At 47.3% G+C, this 28000-nt stretch overlaps 1 protein-coding gene across 1 annotated transcript in view; it reads right to left on the bottom strand.

Moving 5' to 3' along the window:
* LOC119970947 (inositol 1,4,5-triphosphate receptor associated 2-like) overlaps positions 1–28000 on the bottom strand; it is a 163960-nt gene that overhangs the window by 70801 nt on the left and 65159 nt on the right. The window contains exons 8-11 of the mRNA XM_038806058.1: positions 19648–19708; positions 13768–13821; positions 8993–9151; positions 603–720 (exon numbers count right to left, since the gene is read on the bottom strand). Coding sequence (XP_038661986.1) covers positions 603–720; positions 8993–9151; positions 13768–13821; positions 19648–19708 — 392 coding nt within the window. The remainder of the gene's footprint in view (positions 1–602; positions 721–8992; positions 9152–13767; positions 13822–19647; positions 19709–28000) is intronic.

The following is a 28000-nucleotide window of genomic DNA, read 5'->3' as shown; positions in this document are numbered from 1 at the left end:
ATAAAATAAAAAAGTATGAGAGGGGAAAGTATATGACCTCTCAAGGCTGCTCCACCATTCATTCAGACCATGGAGCGTTGGGGTTAGTTCAGTTGGCTGGATGGCAGGTTTGTGATGCGGAGTGACACCAGCAGTGCGGAGTCAATTTCCACACCGGCTGAGATTATTTATGAAGGCCCCGCCTTCTCAAACTTGCCCCTTTCCTGAGGTGCGGGGACCCTCAGGTTAAATCACCACCCGGGCAGCTCTCAAAGGGGAGAGCAGGCTATGGCCCTCTGGGATTGTGATGATATTTATGACCTTCCATCAGTTCCACTTTTCTCCCAATCCCCATATTCCCGAGTGCCCAAAAATCAATTGATCTCTATCATGAACATACTGAATGATTGAGCACCCACAGTTCTCTGGGGTAGAGAACTTCAAACATTCACAACTCCCTGAATGAAGAAATATTTTCTTGTATTTGGCAAAAGGGAAGATGAGGAGACGTTTTCACGCAGTGAGTAATGATCTCTTTTTTCATGTGTGAGACTGCCATTTTGTGTAGGTGTGGAGGGGTTTGTTGGGCTGTGATCCAAAAATTGTATTCATTCTTTGCATACCAGTTCTTTGCAATGTGTCTGCAGCTGACAAACTTTCTCCTGTGCATCTCTTCCTGTGCTTCTTGCTTCGTCCAAATCCTCCACCATAGTTTTTACACTACGAAGTGTCCTTTGAGAACTGACAAAACACAACACACAACTTGACTGTGTTAGTTTGAAAAAAACTCAAATAATTTCCTTCAATTTTTGACACTTTACTTCCATCCTGCACTAAGATGGTGACTGATGGTTCCCTGACTTCCAGGACTTTTTGTGTGAGCCACGGATTAGATGGACTACCAGAATACAAATTTGTTCAGTTCTGCAGACTGCACCTTAGGAATGATATATAATTCCTTGGAGGGAATGCAGTACAATTCACCGGAGTGATGCAGGGGGTGAAAGAGTTGCATAGACTAGGCTGGTATTCTCTTGAGCACTGAAGAGCTAACATTTAAGGTGATCAAAGGAGTTGATGGGGAAATCAGAGAAAAAAATATTATTCTGGTGTCCAGAGCAAGGGAGCAAAAGTTTAAAATTAGAGCCAGGCCTGTTTTGTTGTGCTCTTGACGTAGCATAAGCTGCTTCCTTGATGTACACTCTGACAAAGGAAGGTTCAGACTTGGCGATAGCTTTAACACATTTATTAAACTGTTAACAATTCTCCTACTTAGATTCAACTCTCCTGTTAATCCTGCTATAGCTACTCAGACTGACGAACCAGTCTGCTACAATCCACGTGGTGGTTGTGATGTGTTTCAAATCAACCCTGTGTACTCACTGAGTGTTTCCACTGGAAAGAGGAAGATCATGTGTGCTCTGTCCTTATATATGGGTTTGTGTAATGCCCCCGTGTGGTAGTGTCACCTCTGTGTGTATCGTGAATGCCCATTGGTCGTGTCCTATCTTACTGTCCTATTGGTTGAATGTCTCTGGTGCTCCCTCTAGTGTCTAGCTAGTCTACGTGTATTTACATTAACCCCTTGTGTACTTACAGTGATGCATATCACCACAAGGCCAGTCAGGGGTGATGTCAGGAAGCATTTCCTCACACAAAGGGTAGTGGAAATCTGGAACTCTCTCCGCCAAAGATCGATTGAGGCTGGGGAGATCAATTGGAAATGTTGAAACCGAGACTTATAAGATTTTTTTGGGGTAATGGCATTAAGGATTATTGAATGCGTGGTGGATAAATGGAGTTAAGATGCAGGCACGTTATGATTTCTTTTGAACGGTGAAATGGACTTGAGGATCTGAATGGTCTCCTTCTGGTGAAGTTACTCACTGATGAAGAGACTTCAATAAAATGTCTCCTCTCCTTCCAGCTGAAGTTGTTCTGCTCTCCCTTCCAATTAGTGTCACCTGTGTCTCAGTGAGTAGCACTTTGCCGCTAAGTCAGAAGATCACGGATTCAAACCCCACTCCACAGATTAGAGCATGTAATCCAGCTTGACAATCCCAAGCCTTTATGTGGGAGCTCCGCACTGTTGGAGCTGTCATCTTTTGGCTGAAGAATTAAACCCAGGTCCACCTGCCCTCTCAGAAAGACATACAAGATCCAATGGCACCATTTCAAAGAGCAGGAAACCACTCCCCTGTGTCCGACCCAATATTTACCCCTCAATCACCATGACTAAAATAGATTGCATACAAACATACAAATTAGAAGCAAGAGTAGGCCATTTGGTCCCTCGAGCCTGCTCTGCCATTTCGTGAGATCATGGCTGATCTGTTTGTTGCTTCTACTTTCCTGTCTGCACCATGTACTCTTTAACTTCCTTGTCAGTCAAGAATCTATCAACAGCCTTAAAATATTCAATGACCCTGCCTCCACTGCTCTCTGGGGAAGGGAATTCGACAGAATAAACACCCCCTGAGAGAGAAAAGTTCTCATCTCCTTTTTAAATGGGAGACCCCTTTTATTTTTAAATTGGATCCCCTAGTTCTTGTCTCTCCCACAAGGGGAAACATCCATTCAGCAATCACCATGTCCCCTCAGGATCTTACATGTTTCAACTAAATTACCTGTCATTCTTCCAAACTCCAATGGATACAGCCCAACTTTCCTCATAAGGCATACCCGTAATTCCAGGAATCAGTCAAATGAGTCTTCTCTGTACTGTTTCCAATGTAATTATGTCCTTTCTTAATAAAAATCGCTTATTGTCACATGTAGGCTTCAATGAAGTTACTGTGAAAAGCTCCTAGTCGCCACCATTCGGCGCCTGTTCGGGGAGGCTGGTATGGGAATTGAACCCACGCTGCTGGCATTGTTCTGCATTACAAGCCAGCTGTTTAGCCCACTGTGCTAAACCAGCCCCTAACTAAGTGCAACTACGTACACAGTACTCCAATTGGCAGTACCAATACCTTGCACAATTGTAGCAAACTTCCCAACTTTTATATCCTATTCCCCTTGCAATAAACAACATTACATTTGCTTTCCTAATTACTTGCCATACCTACATACTAACTGTTTTGATTCAAATGCCAGGGCACCTAAATTCCACTTCAGAGCTCTACAATCTCTCTCCATTTAAATAATATGATACTTTTTTATTCTTCTTGCCAAAGTGGATAAATCCACATTTTCCGATATAAGAAACCATCTGCCAAATCTTTGCCCACTCACTTAACCTATCGATGGCCCTTTGGAGGTCTTTGTGTTCTCTTCACAACTTGCCTTTCTATACATCTTTGTATTGTCAACAAATTTGGCTATAATACAAACACTTCCATCATTCAAGTCATCAATAAATAGTTGAGGCCCAGCAATGGCCCCTGTGACACTCTACTCATTATATTTTGCCAACCTGAAAAATGATCCATTTATCCCTATTCTGTTTCTCATTAGTTAACCAATCCTCTATCCATGCTAATATGCTACTTCCCCATGCACACCCCCTCCCCCAGATCATGAGCCACCATTTTGGTGTAGTAAGCTTTGATATGGCAACTTGTCAAATGCCTTCTGGAAATCTAAATACATCAGATCCGCTGGTTCCCCTTTATCCGTGTTGCTTGTTATTTCCTCAAAGAAATCTAACAAATTAGTCAAACACAATTTCCCCTTCACAAAACCATGTTGACTCTGCTTAATTGCATTACGATTTTCTAAGTGCCCTGCTATAATCTCCCTAATACTAAATTCCTGGGGTGGGATTTACCACTGTTCATGCTGGTGGGAAATTCTGGTCCCACGCCAGCACAGATGTTTCCCGGCAGTGAGGGGTGCTGTTAACGGGAAATCCCGATGACAATGGAAGGGCCAGTAGATCCCACTGCTGGGCCCCATATCCCGCCAAAAACACATAGCGGGGTGGTCGGTAAATCCCGCCCTAGATTTTTTTCCTATCACAGATGTTAGGCTAATTGGCCTGTAATTTCCCATTTTCGGTCTCCTTCCTTTCTTGAAAATAGGAGTTACATTTGGTATTTCCCAATCTGATGGTCCCTTTCTGCAATCTAAGGAATTTTGGAAAAAATTTTTTGAATTCATTCATGGGATTTGGGCATTGCTGGCTGGGCCGACATTTGTTGCCCATCCCTAATTGCCCTTGAACGGAATGGCTTTCTGTTTCAGAGGGCATTTAATGGCGTAATTCTCCGGACTCGTTGCGCTCTCACACGAGCGAAAAACGGAAGGAGAGACCAAAAACGAGAACGGCGCCAGGCGCCAAAGTTTGCGATGCAACTGGCCCACTCCCATACGCGATATTGGGATCTCACTGTCGCATGGCGAGAAACCAATTAACACCACTTAAGCCCTACTTCCATATAATTATGGAACGCCACCCATATCCAATGGCCTTCCATGATTCAGCAGCCTCCCCACAAGTGGTCACGTTGGTGCCGATTAGTACACCTTTTGCTTGCTGCCCAGTGCTTGGCAGGGGTGGGGGACCCTGCTCAGGGGTGGCCGGCATGGGATGGGGCAACCACACGTGGCACCACCATTCCAACCCCTGGATCATGCGTACTCATTCCGTGGGCAACCCTTGCCCCTACCCATCTGCCCCACTGACACCCCATAACCCCCATCGACTGCCGAGGCCTCAGGCTGTGCGGCTGAAGGCTATTGCTGACTTGGCAATCCTGGTTGAGTGAGAACTTCATACAACCCAAGTAGATTCCCGTGGGTTGGTGGGGCATGGTGCATGTGCAGCTCATTGCCTGGCATCCCAATCAGTGCCACAGGGAGGGGAAGATGCCTGGAGTGAAGAGCCAAGGTTTCAGAGTTCGGCCTGCATTACGGAAGAAAGTGGCAGAGGCATCATACTAGTTGTGCACAAGGGTGTTTATTGTGTGTAACAATTCCCCACTCTCCTGTTGGTGCCACACCTGTCCCCCCTCCCCCGGTGCCATTAGTGATCCTCGATGTGCTTTGCCCTCCTAGCTCTACCACTATATCTAGGTGTGTCCCCAGGATGCACATTAGAGGTGGAGGCAGCCAGCTGCTTACCACATCCCGTGGCCTTCAATACCCCTGGGGGCTTTGGGGCTGGTGGGCCCCGGCTCACTTATTGGTGGCACATTCACAGCTATGCCTTCCTGTCCTGTGTGCTGGCTGTGAAACACAGCCTCATCAGAGGAGTGGAACTCAGGGAAGCTGGTGGCCACAATCGCCACTCCATGAGGTGGGTCTGGGTTTGGCACCCGGCGCCTCCTCCTCCCGCTCGGTGCCCATAGTGCCCTGGTTTCACCTTGGGAGGAAGGGGCAGCTGGTTTGGGTCCCAGCTGCCCCTGCATCATCTGGTGCTTCCCTGATGTCTGTACCATTCTGTCGGCGCCCTCGACGATGCTCCTCAATGATTGGGCCTTGCTCTGCAGCATCTCTGCAATGCCTGTGACAGGGACAAGCTCTGCAGCATCTCGGCCATTACCATCTGAGAGCAGAACATGTCCAGCAGAACCTCATCAAGGTTAGCCTGGCACTGGGCCACATCCCCCAGCAAGTCAGACATTCTGCCGAGACCCTTAGCCACAGGGCCGGCTCAAGGCACCGGCAACTCGGGCAGTCGCCCGGGGCGCAATGTGCTAGGGGGCGCCAGAGACTCGGGTCCCGCGCATGCGCAGTTGGGCCGGTGCCAACCAGCGCATGCGCGGTGGCCGCACTCCCCCAGGGCGGCCCCCCCCCCCGGTCCACCCCCCCCCTCGGGTCCGCCCCCCTGCTCGGTCCGCCCCCCCCCCACCCCGCCCCCCCCTCGGGTCCGCCCTCGGGTCCGCCCCCCCCATCGCTCCCCCCCCCTCGGGTCCGCTCCCCCCCCTCGGGTCCGCCCCCCGCTCGGGTCCGCCCCCCCCGCTCGGTCCGCCCCCCCCCACCCCCCCCCCACCCCCCCCCCACCCCCCCCCCCCCCCCCCCGCCCCCCCTCGGGTCCGCCCCCCCCTCGCTCCCCCCCCCTCTGGTCCGCTCCCCCGCCCCCCCCCCTCTCGGCCCCGCCCGCCCCTCTCGGCCCCCCCCTCGGCCCCGCCCCCCCCTCTTGGCCCCCCCCCCCCCAAGGGCACCGAAGTTCAGCTTGCCCGGGGCGCCAGCAACCCTAGGGCCGGCGCTGCTTAGCCATGGCCGTCACCGACTACATGGTGCCTTGGACCCCTTTACTAATGGTGCCAACGTCGTGTACCAGTGTCTCCATTGTGGTCGCCACCCTAGCAGTGTTAGCCTCAGTTCCACACATTGCCAGCAACATCTCTTGCCCTGGGAAGTAAAAGCAATATATCTACTGTCTCAGCAACTACTTTTTAAAGACATGAGTTCTGATCATTTTCCCAATAGGTTTCCCTGGTGATCGTAATTGTTTTAAGTGCCTCCCTCCCTTTCACTTCATTTACAATTATTTCTGGCATGTTATTTGTGTCTTCTACAGTAAAGACAAGCACAAAACACCTGTTCCTTATTTTCCACCATTAATGCCCTAACTGACTCTCTAGAGGTCAAACGCTTACTTTACTTACTCTTTTGTCTTTTATATACCTGTAGAAATTCTTACTTTCTGTTTTATATTTCTAGCTAGCTTTCTCTCATACTCTAATTTTTCCTTCCTTATTATTATATTAATAATTCTTTGCTTTTTAAAATATTTATCCAATCTTTTCACCTGTCACTAATCTCCGCAGGACTTTTTTCATTCTTTCATGGTGTGTGAGCATCGCTGGCAAGGCCAGCATTTGTTGCCCTCCCCTAATTGCCCTCAAACTGAGTGGCTTGTTAGGCAATTAAAAGCCAACCACATTACTGTGGATCTGGAGCCACATGTAGGCCAGACCAGCTAAGGATAGCAGATTTCCTTCCCTAAAGGACATTAGTGAACCAGATGGTTTTTACAACAATCAATGATAGTCCATGGTCATGATTATTGAGACTAACTTTATATTCCAGATTTTTTATTTATTAAATTTAAATTCCACCAGCTGCCATGGTACGATTTGAACCAATGTCCACAGAGCATGAGCCTGGGCTTCTGGATTGCTAGTAATGACAATAACACAATGTCACCATGCCCCCTTAAAAAATTGTACACTTTTTCTTTCAATTTGATACAATCTTTAACTTCCTGAGTTAAAGATGGCATGTCCTTCCCCTAGATTCTTTCTTTCTCACTGGAATGCACGTTTGCTGAAATATCCCCTTAAATGTCTGCGATTACATCACTATTGACTTATCCCATAGCCCAATTTACCAGTCCACTTTAGCTAGTTCTGTCTTAGGGGCTGGTTTAGCACACTGGGCTAAATCGCTGGCTTTTAAAGCAGACCAAGGCAGGCCAGCAGCACGGTTCAATTCCCATACCAGTCTCCCCAAACAGGTGCCGGAATGTGGCGACTAGGGGCTTTTCTCAGTAACTTCATTGAAGCCTACTCGTGACAATAAGCTATTTTCATTTCATTAATACCTTTATCATTGCATTTATTTATGTTTAAAACACTAGTCTTAGACCCAATTTACTCTCCCTCAAACTGAATACGAAGTTCTATCATTTTATGATCATTGCTACCAAGGGGGGCCTTTACTACCAGATCATTAATTAATGCTGTTTTAATAAGGACTTGGGGAGTCCACACCAAGTAAAATATCAAAACATAGTTTTATTTACAAAACGATAAATACATTGCCCAGAAGATCCCTACTGGGTTCCTGCTCTGGTCGGCGCCTTACTGGTCGATCTGGTGGGAGAGCTCATACTCCACAAAGACCACGAGGAAGATAATCATTCCCATCCCGTAGGTCTAGTGTGGGATATTATAGCTGTCTCATTGCAAATTAGCAGGTCTAGAATAGCCTGCTCCCTGGTCAGCTCTAAGAAACTGTCCTTTTGTTTTTAAATTTAGCGTACCCAATTTTTTTTTTCAATTAAGGGGCAATTTAGGGAGGCCAATCCACCTAACCTGCACATCTTTGGGTTGTGGGGATGAAACCCATGCAGACATGGGGAGAATGTGCAAACTCCACATGGACAGTGACCCAGGGCCGGGATTCGAACCCGGGTCCTCAGCGCCATAGTCCCAGTGCAAACCACTGCGCCACATGACGCCCTCTAAAAAACTGTCCTGAAAACATGCTGTAAACCCATCTTCCAAGCTGCCTTTGACAATCTGATTAATCTAATGTAGATTAACATTGCCCATGATTATCGCTGTACCTTTCTCACAACCCTGCATTATTTATTCTTGTATACGACATCCTATAATGCAGTTACTATTCGCAAACCTTTAAACTACTCCCACTTGGGACTTCTTACCTTTGCACTTTCGTATTGCTACTGAAACTGACTCTACATCTTGGTCTTCAGAACTAAGGTAATCTCTACCTATTGGACTAATATCATCCTTTTTTTAAAAAAAATTTTTATTACTTTTTCTGAGTCACAAAGCCAGAGCTCAGAGTCACAAAGCCAGAGCTCAGAGTCTGGACAGGGGTGAACCCCTAATCCAGCTCCTTGCCTGCTCCAGAAACCAATTCAGATTTAAATTGAATCCAATTTATGGTCCCCACAAGAGAGACATACCAGATCTGAGCCAAAAGGTAGAGCAGATACTACACTTGATCTTAGCCAAAAGACTAATCCTTAATTAACAGAGCTACTCCACGTCCTTTTCCTAGATTTCTAGCCTTCTGAAATGTCATGTACCCTTGAATACTCAGGTCCCATCCTTTGCCAGTTTGCAGCCACGTCTCTACAGCCATCAATAGGTCATTACCACATTGCTGTTTGGAGGAATTTGCTGTTTAAAAATTTGCTGCATCATTTCCTACATTAGAACAGTGACTACACTTCAAAGGTATTTAATTGTCTGTAAAGTGCCTTGAGACACCCTGATATTGCAATATGTGCTGTAGAAGTGCAAGATGTTCTTTTCTGACTTTCAAACAGATTCCTTTCAACTTCAGAATGGAAACATTTTTCCCGATGTACCTCGTCAATTGGTCCTTCAACTTTGAGAGTTCCTTTGTCAGCTGCAAGTTTGTCTCATCCGATAGCTCCATGGCTTTCTGGAGGCTGGCATTTTGTTCTCGCAACTTCTGGTTTGCATATTTCAGATCTGCAACATCGCTGATTAATTCATTGGTTTCTCTTCAAAGAAGTGCAGAGAAGTACATGAACAATTAAAGCTCTAGTGATTTATCTCAGATAGTACTCAAGGCTACATGGAGGAAACTACTTCAGTTAGGGCTTCTAAAACACAGCAAGTTGTTATGAAGCAAATTCACATTCAAATGGAAATTGGATAAATACTTACATACAGACATACGAATTAGGAGCAAGAGTAGGCCACTTGGTCCCTCAGGTCTGCTCCATCATTCAATAGATCAGGATTGACATCCTGCCCACCCCCAATAACCTTTTATCCCATTGTTTATCAAGCATCTATCTACCTCTGCCTTAAAAATATTCAAAGACTTGAACATTTTTTATATTGGAAAATATGCAGGGATATGGGGAAAAAGCAAGGGACTGGGCCCAATTGGTTCGCTCTTTCAAAGAGCCTACACAGGCACAGTGGGCCGAATTGTCACCTTCGGTGTGTATTATGCTATGCCCTTCAGGCAATGCATTCCAGATCTTAACTCACACGTCTAAATAAATTTCTCCCCATCTTCCCCCTGGTTCTTTCGCCAATCACTTTAAATCTGTTCTTGTGGTTTCTGGCCTGCCTTCCACTGGAAAGTTTCTCCTCACTGACTATCAAACCCTGCCTTAATTTTGAACACTTCACTGAATCTCCCTTAGCCTTTGCTGCTTCAAAGGACAAGCCCAGCTTCTCTGGTCTCTCCACCTATGTGAAGCGCCTCATCTATGATACCATCTTTGTGAAATTTCAAGCAGAGGTACAACTGTAGTTATTTCACGGGACTAGCAATCCAGAGAACATGAGCTCATCCCACCGTGCCAGATTGAGAATTTGAATTCAATGGATCTGGAAATAGCAAGCTGAGATCCATGAAAGTGATCATTAAATTGTCAAATTTGGATTCTAGCAGGGGTTCTTGGATGTTATGGCCGAGGTTCTGAGTGTGGGATGGCGCAGAATCCGGAGGTGGCAATACTTGGTGTGTCGGAAGACCCTGGAGTCCAGGGGGGGATGAGTGGTCAATGTATTGGCCTTTGTCTCACTGATAGCCCGGAGATGGATTTTGTTGTGTTGGCAGGACTCGGAGCTACCATAGGCAGGGATGTGGGTGCGGTTGTGGGTGCGGTTGTGCCAAACTTACTGGGTTCTGGGCAACCTTTTCCGAGGCAATGTTGGGGGTTGTGGGGGTGAGGGTGAAGCCATGCCCAGTAGTGGCAATCTTCGGGGTATCGAAGCAGCCAGAGCTACACATGGGGAAGGGGGCCAACGGCCTTGATTTCGCTTCCCTAATCGCACACCGGAGAATCCTGCTCGGCTGGCGATCAGCAGCACCACCCAAAGCTGCAGACTGGGGGGGGGGGGAGAGAGAGAGAGAGAGAGAGAGAGAGAGAGAGAGGCTGCATAGGTCATTCTGCCCTAGAGCCTTCTCTGCCATTCAATAAGATCATGGTTAATCTGATCCTGGCCCTACAACTCCACTTCCCCGCCTGCCCTCCCATAACCTTTTACTCCCTTGTAAGAAAACATTTCAGTCTAGGTCAGCCTTGAATATTGTTATAAAACTCATGTTTTGTATTGAAAATGGCTTTATTTATTCAAGTTGTGGAGATGCCGGCGTTGGACTGGGGTGAGCACAGTTAAGAAGTCTTACAACACCAGGTTAAAGTCCAACGTGTTTGTTTCAAACACTAGCTTTCGGAGCACTTCACCTGAGGAAGGAGCAGTGCTCCGAAAGCTAGTGTTTGAAACAAACATGTTGGAGTTTAACCTGGTGTTGTAAGACTTCTTACTTATTTATTCAAGGGATTGATCAAAACCACCAGATGAGTCTGAAAAAACTGAACAATGGCTATTTGAACGACAGCTGCTAAGATTGCCAAACATTTACATAGCTGCACCCAACAAATTCCAAAGCCATTAAAACAAAGTCAGGCTGTCTAGGAATAGCCCACTAGAGGCAATCAATTTAGATGAGTGTGAATGACCCCATCTCCTGAACCATTCGCAAAACATTCAGATATAACCTGTGTATCCAGCTGGGTGTGGAACAAGCCGTGAGATGCAATTACACTGGACAATGGAAGCTGGCTGAGAAGGGAACTCCTCTGGCCATAATCTAATTATGTCTAAACAATGGACCTAGTATCAGCTTGCTATGACCATTTATGGGTATCTGGTCAGTCTGTGTGATGAGCAAAATAACCCTCTTTATGTTTTAAGAAAATGCTTTTCTCCACGCCAGTCAAAGGGAGAGATACAGTCTGACTGTGAGACCAGAAAGATCCTGAGTAGGCACTTCTTTTCTTTCCAGCCAACCTGCAAGAATGTCTGATCAGCCACATGTCGTGGACAGCATCTTAAAAATCAACCCAGCATCTGCTGACTCCAGAAGAAAAGACAGAAATTGCTCGCCAACAGCTTTAAATCATCTTGACGCAGAATGCTGAAAGGCCATCAAGCCCAGTCTGAAACCATCCAAGTCATCAATCTACAGGCTCAGTGTACAACTAAGCGTTTTTGGACTCAAACCATTTAACCTTTCTTTCCATTTTGTAACTTGTTTTTGTGTGTGTGAACTCGTGAATGCATGCATGAGTGAGAGTCAGATTGGTTTTATTGTTTTATTGAGATTGGGTGTTAAGTGCAACAGATCCTATTTGCCTTTCTTTAACTTACAAGAAAACCTGCCCGGGTGTGATTTTCACAGTCACTGCACTTAAATAGCAAATTCTTTAGAACAAAAATCACCTCCTGCAGTTAACCAAGGAGTGGATATAGAGCGGAACCATTCTGTCACTTCTCCCCTGACCATAACAATATATTCAATGATTCAGTATTCTCCTGCCATCTGGGGTGGAGAATTCCATAGATTAAAGGCCCTCTGAGTGAACAAATTCCTCCTCACTTGCCTCTTAAATGGAGACCTCTTATTCTTAAACTGTGCCCCCTAGTGCTAGGGTTCCCCCCCCCCCTCCCTTCCCTCCACCCCCCATGAGGGGAAACCTCTTCTCAGCATTTGCCCTGTCAATAAGATCCCTTCTCATTTTCCTAAACTACAATGAGTACAGGTCCACTTTCATAGAATCATAGAATTTACAGTGCAGAAGGAGGTCATTCGGCCCATCGAACTCTGTAAAGAGCACCCTATTTAAGCCCACACCTCCGCCCTATCCCCGTAACCCAGTAACCCCAGCTAACCTTTTTGGACACTAAGGGCAGTTTAACATGGGCAATCCACCCAATCTGCACATCTTTGGACTGTGGGAGGAAACCAGAGCACCCGGAGGAAACCCACGCAGACACGGGGAGAATGTGCACACTCCACACAGACAGTGACCCAAGCCGGGAATCAAACCTGGAGCTGTGAAGCAACAATGCGAACCACTGTGCTACCGTGCCGCCTTGCCCTCATAAGACAACATTGGAAGCAACCTAATGATTTGCCTTCTTTCTTTCTTGAAAATATATGTTATATTTGTAGTTTTCTAATCCGCTGGGATCATTCCAGGATCTAGGGAAAATAAATACATCCGCTATCTATGCAGCTACTTCTTTGAAGACCCCAGGGTGCAGGTCATTAGGTCCAGGGGACTTGTCAGCATTTGGTCCCATTAGTTTTCCGAGTATTTTTTTCGCTGGTGATCATTATTGCTTTAAGTTACTCCTTCCCTTTTGCCTCTTGATTTTCTACTAATTTTCAGAGGGTTTTTCTGTCCTTTGTGCATTTTGTTCTCAATTTGATGCCATCCTTAAGTTCCTTAGTTAGTCTGTCATCAGCTTAAGAAGGACTTTCACATTTTCAGGACAAATAGAAATAGACAATAAATGCCAGCCTTACTGTGCATCTCAAGAATGTAAAAAATAAATTGAGGAAATGTCCTTCCTTTTGAAACTCTTTTAACAGGTGTCTATTTTCTGTTTGCAATACACAAGAACCTAATTATGATCACAATTTCATGCAAGTATTTGGGAAGGTATGGGGGAAGCAGTTTTCCTGATCTTGGGCCCAAATAGGTCTGAATCATGTGCATGCAATGAATGTCAAAAACTCACGGGGCTAGGAGTGTTATGTGGAAAGGAAATGCCCCCTGAGATTCACAGTGCTCAGTAATGCATGCAGACTAGGATAGTCGCACACCCAGACCACAAAAACTTTAACCAAAATTGCCACATTCAACATTGTGACCATGCGTCAGTGAGGTCAGAATGATGGCTGCTCGACCTCCTCCAGTGTCACCACTGAAAAGAATCGTCAGGCTCGGCAAGATGTATGACTCATTTAAAGACACTCAGAGCCCGTTCTCCGAAGACCTAGAAACACACAACCGCACCCCCTCCACTATCCCGACCAAGTGGCACCATCTCTCAACCTTTCAAGCTCAGATGTGGAGATGCCGGCGTTGGACTGGGGTGAGACTTCATCCTGGTGTTGTAAGACTTCTTACTGTTTCCAGCTCAGCACCGAACACCTGAACAAAGGAAGCTTCTCAACGAATGAGGAGAGCCAAGGGCTGGGAGAGATAGGATGCCCAATCCACCAATCAACTCTCTGCGAGTAGCATCCTCCGATGCTAAGTCTGACACTTGGATGATCACAAAAATCCATCTATTTTCTCACCTGCTGGAAAAGGATCCAGATCTCTTGGTATAAGTCTGATCATTTTGAAAGTATCTGCAAAAACAGGTCAAAAGATCACTGAGTAATCAAGGTAGAAACTGAAAAACATTGTCCCTTAGGTGGCTGAGTTGGTGCCAGTGGTCGCATTGGCGATCCCTCCCGGTCCACCATGCAGCTTCACTAATCATGTCCGCAGTCTGTGTCCTTCTCTCCTGGCTCTTACCAGCCCTGCTATCTTTTCTGTTTCTTGGTGGATTTGAGGGCACTTTTATTTTGGATGGCTGTTTGGTTTGTTTTGGGTGAGGGTAAGGTTTTTTTTTTGTTGGTTTAGTGGTCGATTTCTAGGGTTGAAGAGCCAAAGTTCCTGAGGAGAGCCACCTTTCGTGCAACTGTTCAGCACATTGCCACCACCGGGAGTCATGACAGAGCTAAGAAGAAGGCTGAGACACCAGAAAGATATCTGAAGCTATTTTCAGGTTTCTGGGAGGAACCATATTGATCTAGAGTAGGTTAAGGGGGGATTTATTTGAGGTCAATGGTTTTGAAAGAATATTCATGAGGAACTGTTTCCAGTGGCATGAGGATTGCAAACCAAAGGGACACAGACTGAAGGTAATTAGCAAAAGCACCAGTGGGAAATGAGGAAGATTTTTTAATGCAGTTAGTTATGATCTGGGGAACATTGCCTGAAACAGAAGAATGGTGGAAGCAGATACAATAGTAACTTTCAGAAGGAAATTAAATAAATAACTGACAGAGAAGCATTTGAAGAGCTATGGAGAAATTGCTGGGGAATGGAATTGATTTCATAATTCTTTGAAAGGGCCGAAACTGGCACAATGGGCTGAATGGCCCCTTTCTGTGCTTTGCCATTCTATGATACCAGGAATAGAGTTTGAATACCATAAACTGTGTACAAAGAAAATCGTTAAAATCCTTCACTTCAGTTTAGCTCTTTAAAAATTCTTTACTGGTAATCCCATCCACCGCATGGGGGTGTCATGAGTTGAGCGGGTGCACTTCTTTGATTCGTTCCCTTCTCCATTTCACAATCAACAGTGCTTGATGAAATGAACTACAGGAATGATGGTCAATACATATGTTGGTTATGTGATATCAGGTCACACACAGAGGACAAATTAAGGGACAAATAAAATGGTACAGCCCAAAAACTGGCACAACACTGAAACTGGCAATCTGGTCAATCATGAGCAATAAGTTGCACTGAACACAAAAAATGTTTAACTGGGCAATGAACTAAGGAGCAGAGGTGGGAGAAGTGATGGCAAAAAGCTTGCTCAAAGGGGTTGGTTTTAAGAAGCATCGGAAAGGACAGAGAGAGAGAGGCAGAGAGCCAGGTAGTATTACCAGGTCGATGCCAATGTGGAAAATTGTACAGGCATGTCCTGTCCACATAAAGTAAGACAAATCCAACCCGTCAAATTACCACCCCATCAGCCTACTTTTAATCACCAGCAAAGTGATGGAAAGGATCATCAGCAAAGTGATGGAAAGGGTCATCAACAGTGCTATCAAGTGGCGCTTACTTAGTATAGTAGTCATGGAAGAGTCATGGAAGTGTCCGGAAAGGAGAGTCAAAAATGGTTTATTTCCAATGCTTTGTTTAAGGAAAAGCATATACATGCAACAGTCCAAGTTCCAGCCGGGACCATTCTGACCTACCAGCTCCTACCTGGGCCACCTTTATGACATTGTATTAACAAGCCTGCTGATGGGCCTCACTGCATTGCAGTCGCCTGCGAATATCGGGGAACGTCGGGTTGAGGTGGATCATGAACCTACGGCCCATCAATAGTTCAGTCGGCAATATGCCGGTCGTGGCATGTGTCACTGTCCAGTAGCCAAATATGAATCGCGCCAAGCTCGTTTCCATGGATCCCGTGGTCTGTTTCTTCATCTCTTTCTTGAAGGTCTGTCCGTAGGCAATTGGGGTCATTGTCGCGCCAGCTATGGCTAGGGGTTCCCCCATGTAGGTCGCAAGACTTTCCTCGCTGCCCCTTAGATCCAGCTGTTGGATCCCGGTCCTGATTCACTCAAAGTTCTGCCTCCCAATTACCGAAACTGTGGCCCCCGTGTCTGTCCCCATGTCTAACGGGTGGCCGTTAACCTGGACGGTAATTCTGTTGGGGGGGCGACTCGTGGAGCGGCAATTTAATTGCATGCATCCATTTCCATCAGGCTATTCTAGGTGGAGGGTCATGGCCCTGGGCTGCCGTCTCCCTACAATAGGGAGGTGGGTTTTCTGGCTGATCTGTGGTTTCCTATCATTACATTTTCACCAGCCACCACTGCCATACCAGCATGGACCTTCCTCCGACGATTCCCGTAGGTGCCTCACCTGGTTACAGTGGCCCTCGGCCAACGGGCCTGGTCCCGATGATGTTCAGGCCAGGGTGGGGTTCCAGAGGTCACACTCCGAAAGGGCGCTGTTCGTCTGAATGGGGCGATGTGGGGGGGGGGGGGGGGGTGTTGTATGCTGTTGACCTCCATTCCTGAATTCCCTTTGAGTTCCTGGACTCCCTACTCTGCACTCTCCCATGAGAGGTAGATTTCAACAGCCTTTTTAGGTCCAGTAATGGTTCTGCCAGCAATATCCGCTGGGTGGCGATATTATTTACTCCGCAATACTCTGTCAGTTTGTGTAACCATGCCAAAAATGGACTCCCCTGGGGTTCTCTCAGCTGTGTTAAATTGATAACTTTTCACAATGAATGACGGCTTGATGTCGCAGTGGTTTGTCAGGAGTGCCACTAGCTCTTCGAACGACTTGGAGTCTGGGGCTGTGGGGTATATTAGGCTCTTTATGACGTTGACGGTGGGGGCTCCACAGGTGGTCAGAAGAATTACCATCTGCCGATCAACCCCAACGATTGCGTTTGCCTTAAAAAAAATAGCACATATGCTCTGCAGACTGAGCCTAGTCTTCCACATCCACATCAAATGTATTGAGTCTATCAAAAAAAGGTATTTTCAAAACGATGCAGACCTTATTCCTTCACGTAGAGAGGTGGCTGTACTCCAAATGGCTAGCATCACCGACTGTAGTATCGCTTTATACTCATCCCCAATATAATAGTCAAGGAAGAGTCCAGAAAGGGAAGTCAAAATGGTTTATTTGCAACTCTTGGTTTAATGAAAAGTATATACATGCAACAGTCCAAGTCCCAGCCGGGACCATTCTGAGATACCCACACCTACGTCGGCCGGCTTTAATGTCATTGAATTAACAAGCCCGCTGACGAGCATCCACCCCTCAGCAGGAGAGCACATACGCCACCAGGCCCATGGGGAGATTAATCGGGTCATCTCTGTGGGTCTCGTAGGGGTTATAATACTTAACAATAGCTTGCTCGCTGATGCTCAGTTTGGATTCTGCCAGGGTCACTCAGCTCCTGATCTCATCACAGCCTTTTTCAAACAAGGACAAAAAGCTGAATTCAAGAGGTAAGGTGAGAGTCACTGCCCTTGACATCATAGTGATATTAAGAAGCCCGAGCTAACCTGAAGTCGATGGGAATCAGCGGGAAACTCTCCATTGATTGGGGTCATACCTAGCAGAAAGGAAGATATTTGTGGTTGTGGGTAGTCAATCATCTCAGTCCCGGGACGTCAGTGCAGGAATGCTTCTGGGTAGTGTCCTCAGCCCAACCACCTTCAGTTGTTTCATCACTAACCTTCCCTCTATCATAAGGCCAGAAGTGGGGATGTTCTCATTTGATTGCATGATATTCAACACCATTTATGACTCCTTAAATACAGAAGCGGTCCATGTCCAAATGAAGCATGACCTGGACAACATTCAGTCATGGGCTGCTCAGTGGAAAATAACATTCACACCACATAGGTGACAGGTATGACCATGTCCAACAAGAGAGAATCTAACCATCTCCTTTTGACATTCAATGGCATTACCATTAATTAAACTCCCTCTATCAACATCCTGTGAGTTACCATTAACCGCAAACTGAACTGGACAAGCCATATAAATACTTTGGATACAAGAGTAGGTCAGAGTTTGGGAATTCTGTGGTAAGTAACTCACCACGTAACTCCCCAAAGTCTCCCCACATCTACAAGGCACAAGGCTACAGCTCCAGCAACAAACCAGAAGCTCCACACTGCTCAGGAATAAGTAGCCCTCTTGAATGGCACCCCATCCAACCTCTTCAACATTCATTCCTCCCACCACCGACACAGTGTCAGCAGTGTTTACCATCTCTAAGATGCACTACAGCAACTCACCAAGGGTCCTTCGACAGCACCTTCAAAACCCACAACCCCTACCACCTAGAAGGACAAGGGCAGCGGATGTATGGGAGCGGCATTATCCACAAGTTCCCCTCCAAGTCAGGTACCACCCTGACTTGGAATTATATTGCTGTTCCTTCACTGTAGCTGGTTTCAAATCCTGGAACTTCCTACAACACATGGACTGCTGCAGTTCAAGAAGGTAGCTCACCACCACCTTCACAAGCATTTCACTTGCACCTCCTTCAATTTGGTGCACTGTATTCGCTGCTCCCAATGCAGTCTCCTCAACTTTGTGGAGACTAAACACAGACTACGTGACTGCTTTGCGGAACACCTTCCCTCAGTATGCAGACCTTCTTGTTTCTTGTCACTTTAACTCACCAACTTACTCTCATGCCCAGAAGTCTATCCTTGACCTGCTGCAATGTTCCAGTGAAGTCCATTGCAAACTGGAGGAATAACACCTCATCTTCTGATTAGGAACGTTACAGCCCTCAGGACTCAAAACTAAGATCAACAACTTCAGACCATGAACTCTCTCCTCCACCTTGGCCTTTTTTCTCATCCAATATTTTTTCCACAACTTTCTCCCCCTCCCCACAAACACACAAACACAACAGGCCATCTGTCACTTGTTTTACTTTCAGAGTTTTACTTTCATAGAGCACTGACCCTTGTTCTGCTATTGACACATTCTGCTATTTTACCTGACTGCCACCATCAGTGCCATCTTTAGTCTGTACCGCTACCACTAACACTCCCTTTGTCCTGTGTTCTATGATATGTTTGTCAAATCTCTCCTCAACCCCACCTATCCCTGACCTTCTATTTTGCTTCACTTGCTCCACCGTTTCATAAACCAACTAAAATCCATCACATTTTTCCCTCTCTCAAGCTTTGATGAAGAGTCATACAGACTCGAAACATTAACTTTGTTTCTCTATCCACAGGTGCTGTCAGAATATGTTGAATTTTTAAAAAACATTTTCTATTTTCATTTCAGATTTCCAGCATCCACAGTATTTTGCTTTTATAAAAGCTATCAAGACCAGTTAAGAATATCATAGAATAGAATCATGGAATCCCAACAGTGCAGGAGGCCATTCAGCCCATCAAGTCTGCATTGACTCTCTGAAAGACCACACCCCTCCCTTAAACCTACCCGACCTTTTGGATGGGGCAATTTAGCATGGCCAATCCACCGAACCTGCACATCCTTGGACTGTGGGAGGAAACCGGAGCACCTGGAGGAAACCCATGCAGTCACGGAGAGAAGGTACAGTCACCCAAGCCCGGAGTTGAACCCCAGTCCCTGGTGCTGTGAGGCAACAGTGCTAACCCCTGTGTCACCGTGCTGCCCAGATGTGACCTGGGATATCCAGATTCAACTCCTGATCCATCTCTGCCAAGGTTGTAATAAGAGGGATTCAGCAGCTCAAGAAGAAAGAGATAAAACAGATCTTTTCTGATTTGCTGCAAACACGTGACTAAAATAAGACAGGATTCTTGGCCTCTCCAAACAAAAATACTGATACATGGAGACATTTTACATAAGTTTTTTTTTTCCTGATTTTACTTCCAAAACCTTTTGGTTGACTAAGTACTTACATTTTAGTGTTGCCTATTTCTTCCTCCAGTGGCCATGGCACCACAAGAGATGTTTCCTCTCCTGTTAAATAAAATAAAAGTTAAACATTCAGAGGAGACAGTGAACCATAAACTTCAAATTAGTTTGCACAAATCAAATAGTTCCTGGAACCTGTCCTAAAAACATTTTAACATGACAGTTCATAAATCACTGAAATTATATCCTTCAAACAGAAATTGGCCAACCAGACTGTAAATGCTACAATCTCAGGCCTGGCAACACTGCTTCTTCCATGGGTTATCACTGTGGCTAACAAACTAACGCATTTACTAATTATTCCCAATTTGTTTTGGCTCCACGCAAATCTGTGCTGGATAGTGAATTCATCCTTTGTGGGAAAATTATTTTCACTGGTGTAAACAAATCTTTGAAGGTGGCAATGATAAGTTGATTTTTTTTTATAAGCGTATCTTCACACACATACACTTTTTTCCCTTTGGGGAATAGTGGGGAAGTGGTGGAAGGATTCTCGAGCTGAATGCTCCTCCTTCACGGCGCCGAGGTCCCAGGTTCGATCCCGGCTCTGGGTCACTGCCCGTGTGGAGTTTGCACATTCTCCCCACAACCCAAAAGATTTGCAGAGTAGGTGGGTTGGCCACACTAAATTGCCCCTTAATTGGAAAAAATGAATTGGGCATTCCAAATTTATATAAAAAAATGAAAAAAAAAATGATTGGCAACAAGTGGCCAACAATCCTGGCTTTGGACTTGAAAATGAAAAAATGAAATGAAAATCGCTTATTGTCACGAGTAGGCTTCAATGAAGTTACTGTGAAAAGCTCCTAGTCGCCACATTCCGGCGCCTGTCCGGGGAGGCTGGTACGGGAATCGAACCGTACTGCTGGCCTGCTTGGTCTGCTTTAAAAGCCAGCGATTTAGCCCAGTGAGCTAAACCAGCCCCTTGAACCCAAAGCTTCTAGTCCAAAGGTAGGGATGCCACCTGTGCCACTAGACCTTCTGCAAAGTTAATAAGCCATATAAAAGAAAAGCATACGGCATCCTGGGCTTCATAGTCGAGGGCATAGAGTAGAAAAGTGAGAAATATAGGCAACTGCCCCCCTCCCCCAGAAAATGCTGGACAAATTCAGCAGGTCTGTCAGCATCTGTGGAAACTTTCGGAGAGAGTAGCCTTTACAGATCTCTCTCCACCGATGCTGCCAGATCTGCTGAGTTTTTCCAGCATTATCTGTTTTATTTCAGATGTTCAACATCGGCAGTATTTTGCTTAAAGATAGGCAAAACACTGGTTATATGTGCCAGCCGGTGTACTGTGTCCAATTTTGCGCAGCATATTTTAGGAATGACATCAATGACTTGGAGAGAGTGGAGAAGAGATCTACCAAACTGGCACCAGGGATGAAGAATTTGTGGAGAGGCTGGGATTATCCTCCTTAAAGCAGAGCAGCTAAAGTGGGACTTAATGGATGTGTTACAAATTACGAAGGATTTTGTCAGAGTAAAAAATGGAAAACTATTTCCACCGGCAGACGGGTCGCCAAATAAAGGACAAGGTTTTAAGAAAATTGGCAAAAGAACCAGAAGGGAGATGAAGTGAAACATTTTTTACATGGTGAGTCATTATCATCTGTAATGTTCTGCCTGAAAGGACGGTGTAAACAGATTCAAGAATAACTTTAAATTTTCAACAATGAGAGACTTTCTCACTGCAACCTAGAAGATTCTGAAGGGGCCTCAACAGGTCGCCGCTGAGGAATCGAGAACACGGGGCCGCAATTTCAGGATATAAGGGGCTCATATTTAGGACTGAGATGAGGAGAAATGCAAACCTTTGGAATTCTCTGCCCCAGAGAGCTGTGGATGTTCCATTGTTGAATACATTTACGGCTGGGTTATAAAGACTTTTGGTCTCACAGTGGGGGTTAAGGGATATGGGGAGCATGTGGGAAAACGGAGTTAAAATCTGTGGGGCTGGATTCTCCATCAGCAGGATGCTCCGTTTCGCCGGCAGCGTACTCATGTCCGCAGATTTCCCAACGGCGTGGGGGTGCTCACAATGGGAAACCTAATTGGCCAGCTGCCGGGGTGGAGAATCCCACTGCCGGCATGAGCGCGCAGCACCAGAAAACGGGTGTGGCGGGAGGGAGAATCCTGTCTGTGGTATTTCCTTTTTTCCAATCAAGGGGCAATTTAGCGTGGCCAATCCACCTACCCTGCACATCTTTTGGGTTGTGGGGTGAAGCCCACACAAAAACGGGGGGAGTGTGCAAACTCCACACGGACAGTGACCCAGAGCCGGGATTGAACCTGGGACCTCGGCGCCGTGAGGCTGCAGTGCTACCCACTGCACCACCGTGCTGCCCCCATGGTATTTTTAAAAGAGGCTTTCAGACCACAAAGGTATAAACAAACAAGAGTTTTATTGGAAAGGTGTCTTCTCTATAGGTTGCTCAACCAGTCTGACTGCTAGCCTGCCCAAATTGCCAACAATGTCATCAATACGTCACATGTTGGACTCTTTAAGTGACCTTGTTTCAACTGAGAACAAACATGAATACACAACACGTTCCTCCCCTTTTACATCAGAGGTCCCTGCAATGAAAGACAGTATAACAATAAAAATTTACAATATTAAAAATTAATAAACACAACAGTCAATGGTAGCCATTTAGGAAGACGTTGATTCCTGTGGGGTTGTCAGTGAACCACTGGCATCTGCTTTTTCATGTTGACTGTAACCTCTGGTGTTTTTGGTTTAGTTTGGACGTCGTCCGGAGTTTTCACAACTGCAGTCGAAATTGTGTTTGCAGGTTGACTCGCTGTTGAAGTGTCCTCAATTGGGGTATGGTCTTTCACAGTTGTATTGTCAGGTTTTCCGGAATGTCTCAGTCTTCACTTGGCACAGATTGTTGCAGACTCTCGGTTGCCTCCATCGCTTGCAAACCAGTTCTAGTTGTGAAATGTTGATAAGCATGTTTTCTCAGTACCTTCACAGTATCTTCATTGCAGTGTTAATGTAAGCCTACTTGTGACACTAATAAAGATTACTATTCGATTATTATTCTCCGCACGACATTATCTCGAGTTTGAACAGTGTTGGGCAGGCATTTTCAAAGTGGGAGTCGTGACCTGCGGGTCGGTCGTCGGGAGGGTCGTGGAGCCATCCATCGCGTTAATTCAGGCGCAACAGCCGCAGCAGCCAGCTTTTTAAAATCCTTGCTGCGAGCAGCTGTAAATATGACGGCCGCGACCGGCTTTAAAATTGCGAGCGCACTGCGCATGCACGCCCACTCATCAGTGTGCATGCCCGGAGCCCAGAGAGAAACACCACCTCCTCCTGACGACCCAGGAGGAGACTTTTTTTAAAATTCAATTCAGTCTTCCTGCATCTGTCTTGAAAATGCTCAATTGCTGAGCCTACAGAACTTTTTGACAGAGAATTTTAGAGTTTAAAGGATTCACAATACTTTGAGTTAAGTAATTTTTCTCCTCATGTATGTCTAAAATCGTCGCATTGTAATTTACAGACTATATCCCCAGACTGTAAACCACCCACCTGAGAGAAACTTACATTCTTCACCTGCTCTGTAGAGTCCTGAGAGAATAATGCCTGTTGCAATTATTCGCTACTTTAGACTTAGAATATAAGCCCAGGCTCACCTCTTGCATTAAAGGTAAGAGAAAATGGTGGGTTGCGAAGATCGGCCGGCGTGGGTCGCGAAGATCGGCCGGCGTGGGTTGCGAAGGATGGCCGGTTGGTAAAAATGTGTCCCGGGCAAAAATTTTGAAAAACGCTGGTGTAGGAGACCATCCTGTTTGTGCTAACTCAATGGCAGGGATTCACTTCTCACTGGCGGCATAGTTCCTTGCCAATTCTTCCTGACCTTTCTGACTGACATGCGGCAGAATTCTCCATGTCAGAAACTATGGACGCAATTCTCTGGAAATATTTCTAAGGATGGTAGCGAGCGGGAATTGCCACAAGCTTCCTGCTGCTTGGTCCAGCGAGGCCGGCAATGCAATTCAAAGTTAATTGGTCCACTCGCAGTGGCCTCACAGGTTTCTCGCCGCAAATGATGGCTCGCCAGCTGATTCGCTGGGACCGCGCTAGTCAGCCCCCCCGCTATCAAGATCGAGCAGCACTTAAGCCAACCCCAGCCAGCTCGCAACAATGGCGCGGGGGAGACCGGCCCCGAAATTTGGGAACGCTGACCTGGGGAGGCTCCTGGACACAGTGGAGGCCAGGAAGGATGTCCTGTTCCCACAAGGGTGCTGCAGGGTGAGCCACAAGGTAGCCAGTGCTGCTGGGATGAGCTGTAGACTCGGGGAGTGTGACCAGGAGGACTGGCCCTCAGTACCAGAAAAAGGTCAACAACCTACACAAAGCATCGCAAGTGAGAAGGCATCAACGCCAGCGCCACGCCCCCCCCCCCCCCCCCCAAGGGAGCATCCACTCCCCCGATCCCCCAAAAAACCACCAGCCCTCCCTCCCTCCACTCCCCCCCCCCCCCCCCCCCAACCATGCCTTCACACCATCTCTCCCAGCACTCTGAACACGCGTGTGGTTAACGATGCCCTCTCTGTATCCCCACAGGAAAAGCTCTCCCACAGTCGGCAGGAGAGGGCCCAGATTGGTGGAGGGGTGCCGGGAATAAGAATCCTCACCTCCTTCGTGGAGCGGTCCCAATAGTGACTGGTGTGGCTGAGGACAGATCGGTCACCCACATGGAGGCTGGCAGATGCTGCAGAGGTGAGGAACCATCGGGCTCCACCCGGAGGACCTGTCAAACGTGAGTAGTGATTGCCTTACTGACAGACCCATCCCTCCCATTGACCATAGAACATAGAACAGTACAGCACAGAACAGGCCCTTCGGCCCTCGATGTTGTGCCGAGCCATGATCACCCTACTCAAACCCACGTATCCACTCTATACCCGTAACCCAACAACCCCCCTTAACCTTACTTTTTAGGACACTACGGGCAATTTAGCATGGCCAATCCACCTAACCCGCGCATCTTTGGACAGTGGGAGGAAACCGGAGCACCCGGAGGAAACCCACGCACACACGGGGAGGACGTGCAGACTCCACACAGACAGTGACCCAGCCGGGAATCGAACCTGGGACCCTGGAGCTGTGAAGCATTTATGCTAACCACCATGCTACCGTGCTACCACATGTCCATTTTTCCACAGGTCTTCCAGCCAACGGAGCCCGCCCATCCCGGGCGGTCCCCTTTCCTGACTCCAAAGAAAACACCTCGGAGGAAAGCTCCAAGGGTGCCACGATCGAGACGTCACAGCTGTCATCCCCACCCCCACCCCAGCGCAGATACACGCACCTCGGTGGGAAATGCTAGTGGTCAGGCTGCTGGGGCACAATCTGATGAGCACCACACAGCTGATGTCACCTAGTACCAGTACTTTGGCATGTCCCGCCCTCAGATGGGCATGGACGAGGCACTGCGGAGCTTGTCCCAGTCGTAGGTGAGCATGGCTGAGGCGCTGCAGAGCATGTCCTAGTCACCGAGGAGCATCGTGAGGTTGTCGACACAATGGTGTGGACTATGGGGAGCCGCCAGGACTGGCAGAGCCTGATGATGCAGGGGCAGCCTAGGCTCGAACCAGCTACCTCAGTCCCAATGTGGATCGCAGGGCCCTTAGGGCATCGGTCAGGAGGAGGGGGCGCTGTGTGCCAACCCAGACCCACCATGGAGTGGTGATGGTGGCCACCAGCTCCCTCGGGTTCCAACCCTCTCTTGAGGCTGCATCTCTAGTTAAGCACACGGGAAGGGCAGCACGGCTGTGCATGTGCCGCTGACAAGAGAGCCGGGGCGATCCGGCCCCAGAACCCCCAGCGGACGCCCAGGGCATCAAAGGCCACGGGATGAGCTGGCAACCTCAGATGTGCACCCTGGGGAAGCACCTAGTGGTGGAGCTAGGAGGATCACTGAGGGCACCAGGGGAGGGTGGGGTGCGTAGGTAGGGGGTGTGGAAGGGGGAGTTGGATGTTGGGTAGCGGGGGGGGCGGAACCACCAGGAGTGGGGTATTGTACAACACATTAAACTCCTTTTTGCACAATCATTATAATGCCTCTGTCACTTTCTTCCACATTGCTGACCGACCTCTGGAACCTTTGGCTATCTCTCCAGGCACCCCCTCCACTGGCGCTCACCCACTCTCAGGCCGTGGTAATGTCCCCGAAGCTGTGTCCCATCCCCTGGATGTTTGGTGTTGCCTCCCGCAATGTTCAAGCACAGTGTCCAGGCATCAGGGAATGATTGTCCGAGGGAGCTGGTGGCCACCATCGCCACTAGGCAAAGACCCCCGGATGCTCCATGTCCGCCCACCCACGGCAATCCACTTAGCATCTATGAGTGCTCATTAACCATGATTGCCAATTCCCTATAGCAATAGCCTTCAACTGTGCAGCCAGATGCCTCAGCGGTCCGTGGGGTGGGGAGGTACGGATGATTGGTGGGGCAGAAGGACAAGAACCAGGGTGTCCCCAGAATGGGTAGACATGATCCAGGATTGGCATGGTAGTGAACGCGAGCCTTGCCCCCCCCCCCACCCCCAGTTTCCCCTGCAGCGCCTCCCTTTCCCCCCACCTCCCCATGGTGGTCCACCCCTGCAGCGGGTCCACCACCTCCAGCCGAGAGTCCCCCACTATCACCGAGCACTGGGGTGGCAAACCCAGCACCCCCCGGGCTCTTTGCCTTTGAGCAGAGATGGCTACTCACCTCCTTGGCTCTCCACAGAAGCCCTTCTGTCAGGTTCACATTTTTCAAAAGGAGTACTAATGGGTGCCAGCATGAACACTTGCTGGGGAGGCCGCTGAATGACGGGAAGCCATTGAATATGGGGAACACTCTCATTGATTGTATGGAAATGGGGCTTAAGTGGTGATAATTGGTTTCTCGCCAGTTGCATCGTCCACTGTTTAGCACGCAGCGCGGATCTCATTTTAGGCCTCTCCCATTATTCACCGGTTTCGCTATGCTTGAGCGTGTTGATGCCGGGACTGAATCGGTGGTGTTCTACGACAGCAAAACTGGCGCCGTTCCCAGAGAATTCATCAACCATTAATGGGCTAGCAATGACCGATTTGCGTTTGCGATTCCGGTATCGACCGACAGAGAATACCGCCCATGGTATTGAGCCCAGTTCTCACATCGCAAAACCAAATTTAGCTGATTTTTAAGAGCTTTTTACTTCAGAGGTCATGAACTTTTATTTGCGCTGCTGAACATGGTACACCCAGTATATATCTTAGCTGGAGCAAGGTGGAGTTGGCGTTTTGCAGGTGTTGGAGTTCTCCAACTTCGCTCCAGCTCTGATTCCAGCTCTTTTAGCTCTGATCCCAGGCTGTCGATCTGTATTTCCTTTGCCAACCACTGCCCTTCCAGCTGTATACCAGGACCTCCTTCACCTGAACCTCATGGCACAGACTCTGTGGTGCCTTCTTGTGACCTTCTCTGTCAGGTCCTGCATCACTCCCCTCGAGGTTTCATTCCCACCGCATTCACCCTTGCATTATACACCCTTGTGTCCGGAATGCAACTTCTAACCTCTCTAGTTGACGCTGTTTCTCCTGAGGATTTCCAGAAGGGTTCTCACCCTTTAAGAACATAACAAATTTAGCCTTTAGGATTGGATTGATGAGCAAAGTCAAGTTACGGGCCTTTATAAAACTTTCAATTTTGCAACAATAGTTGGTCTGATTTAAAGTCCAGTGAAAGTGGGGTGAGCATTTAGTCAGATGTTACAAAAGAATAGATGGAGTCTGTATGGTCTCCCCGTGTCTGCGTGGGATTCCTCCGGGTGCTCCATTTTTGTCCCACAAGTCCCGAAAGGCGTGGTTGTTAGGTGAACTGTTCAGTGTACCCGAACAGGCGCCGGAGTGTGGATTTTCACAGTAACTTCATTGCAGTGTTAATGCAAGCCTACTTGTGACAATAATAAAGATTACTATTATTGTTGCTGGGATCAAGATGACAAAAGCTCAGCAGACTGTAACAAATGTGTTTCAGGATCGAGAAACAAAGGCTGAAGAGCTTACATTCAATCATGGCTGATATTTTCTCATTCCCATTCTCCTGCCTTCCCCCCATAACCCCTGATCCCGTTATTAATCAAGAACCTATCTATCTCTGTCTTAAAGAAACTCAGTGAATTGGCCTCCACAGCCTTCTGCGGCAAAGAGTTCCACAGATTCACCACCCTCTAGCTGAAAAAAATTCTCTTAATTTCTATTTTAAAGGATCGTCCCTTTAGTCTGAGATGGTGTCCTCTGGTTCTAGTTTTTCCGACAAGTGGAAACATCTTGATCGGGATTCTCTCAGCCCGAGGCC

The sequence above is a fragment of the Scyliorhinus canicula genome, chromosome 9 (genome assembly GCF_902713615.1).
Source record: "Scyliorhinus canicula chromosome 9, sScyCan1.1, whole genome shotgun sequence".
Lineage (NCBI taxonomy): Eukaryota > Metazoa > Chordata > Chondrichthyes > Carcharhiniformes > Scyliorhinidae > Scyliorhinus > Scyliorhinus canicula.
The sequence above is the reverse complement of the archived record's forward strand: the minus strand, read 5'-3'. Positions and strand labels throughout refer to the sequence as shown.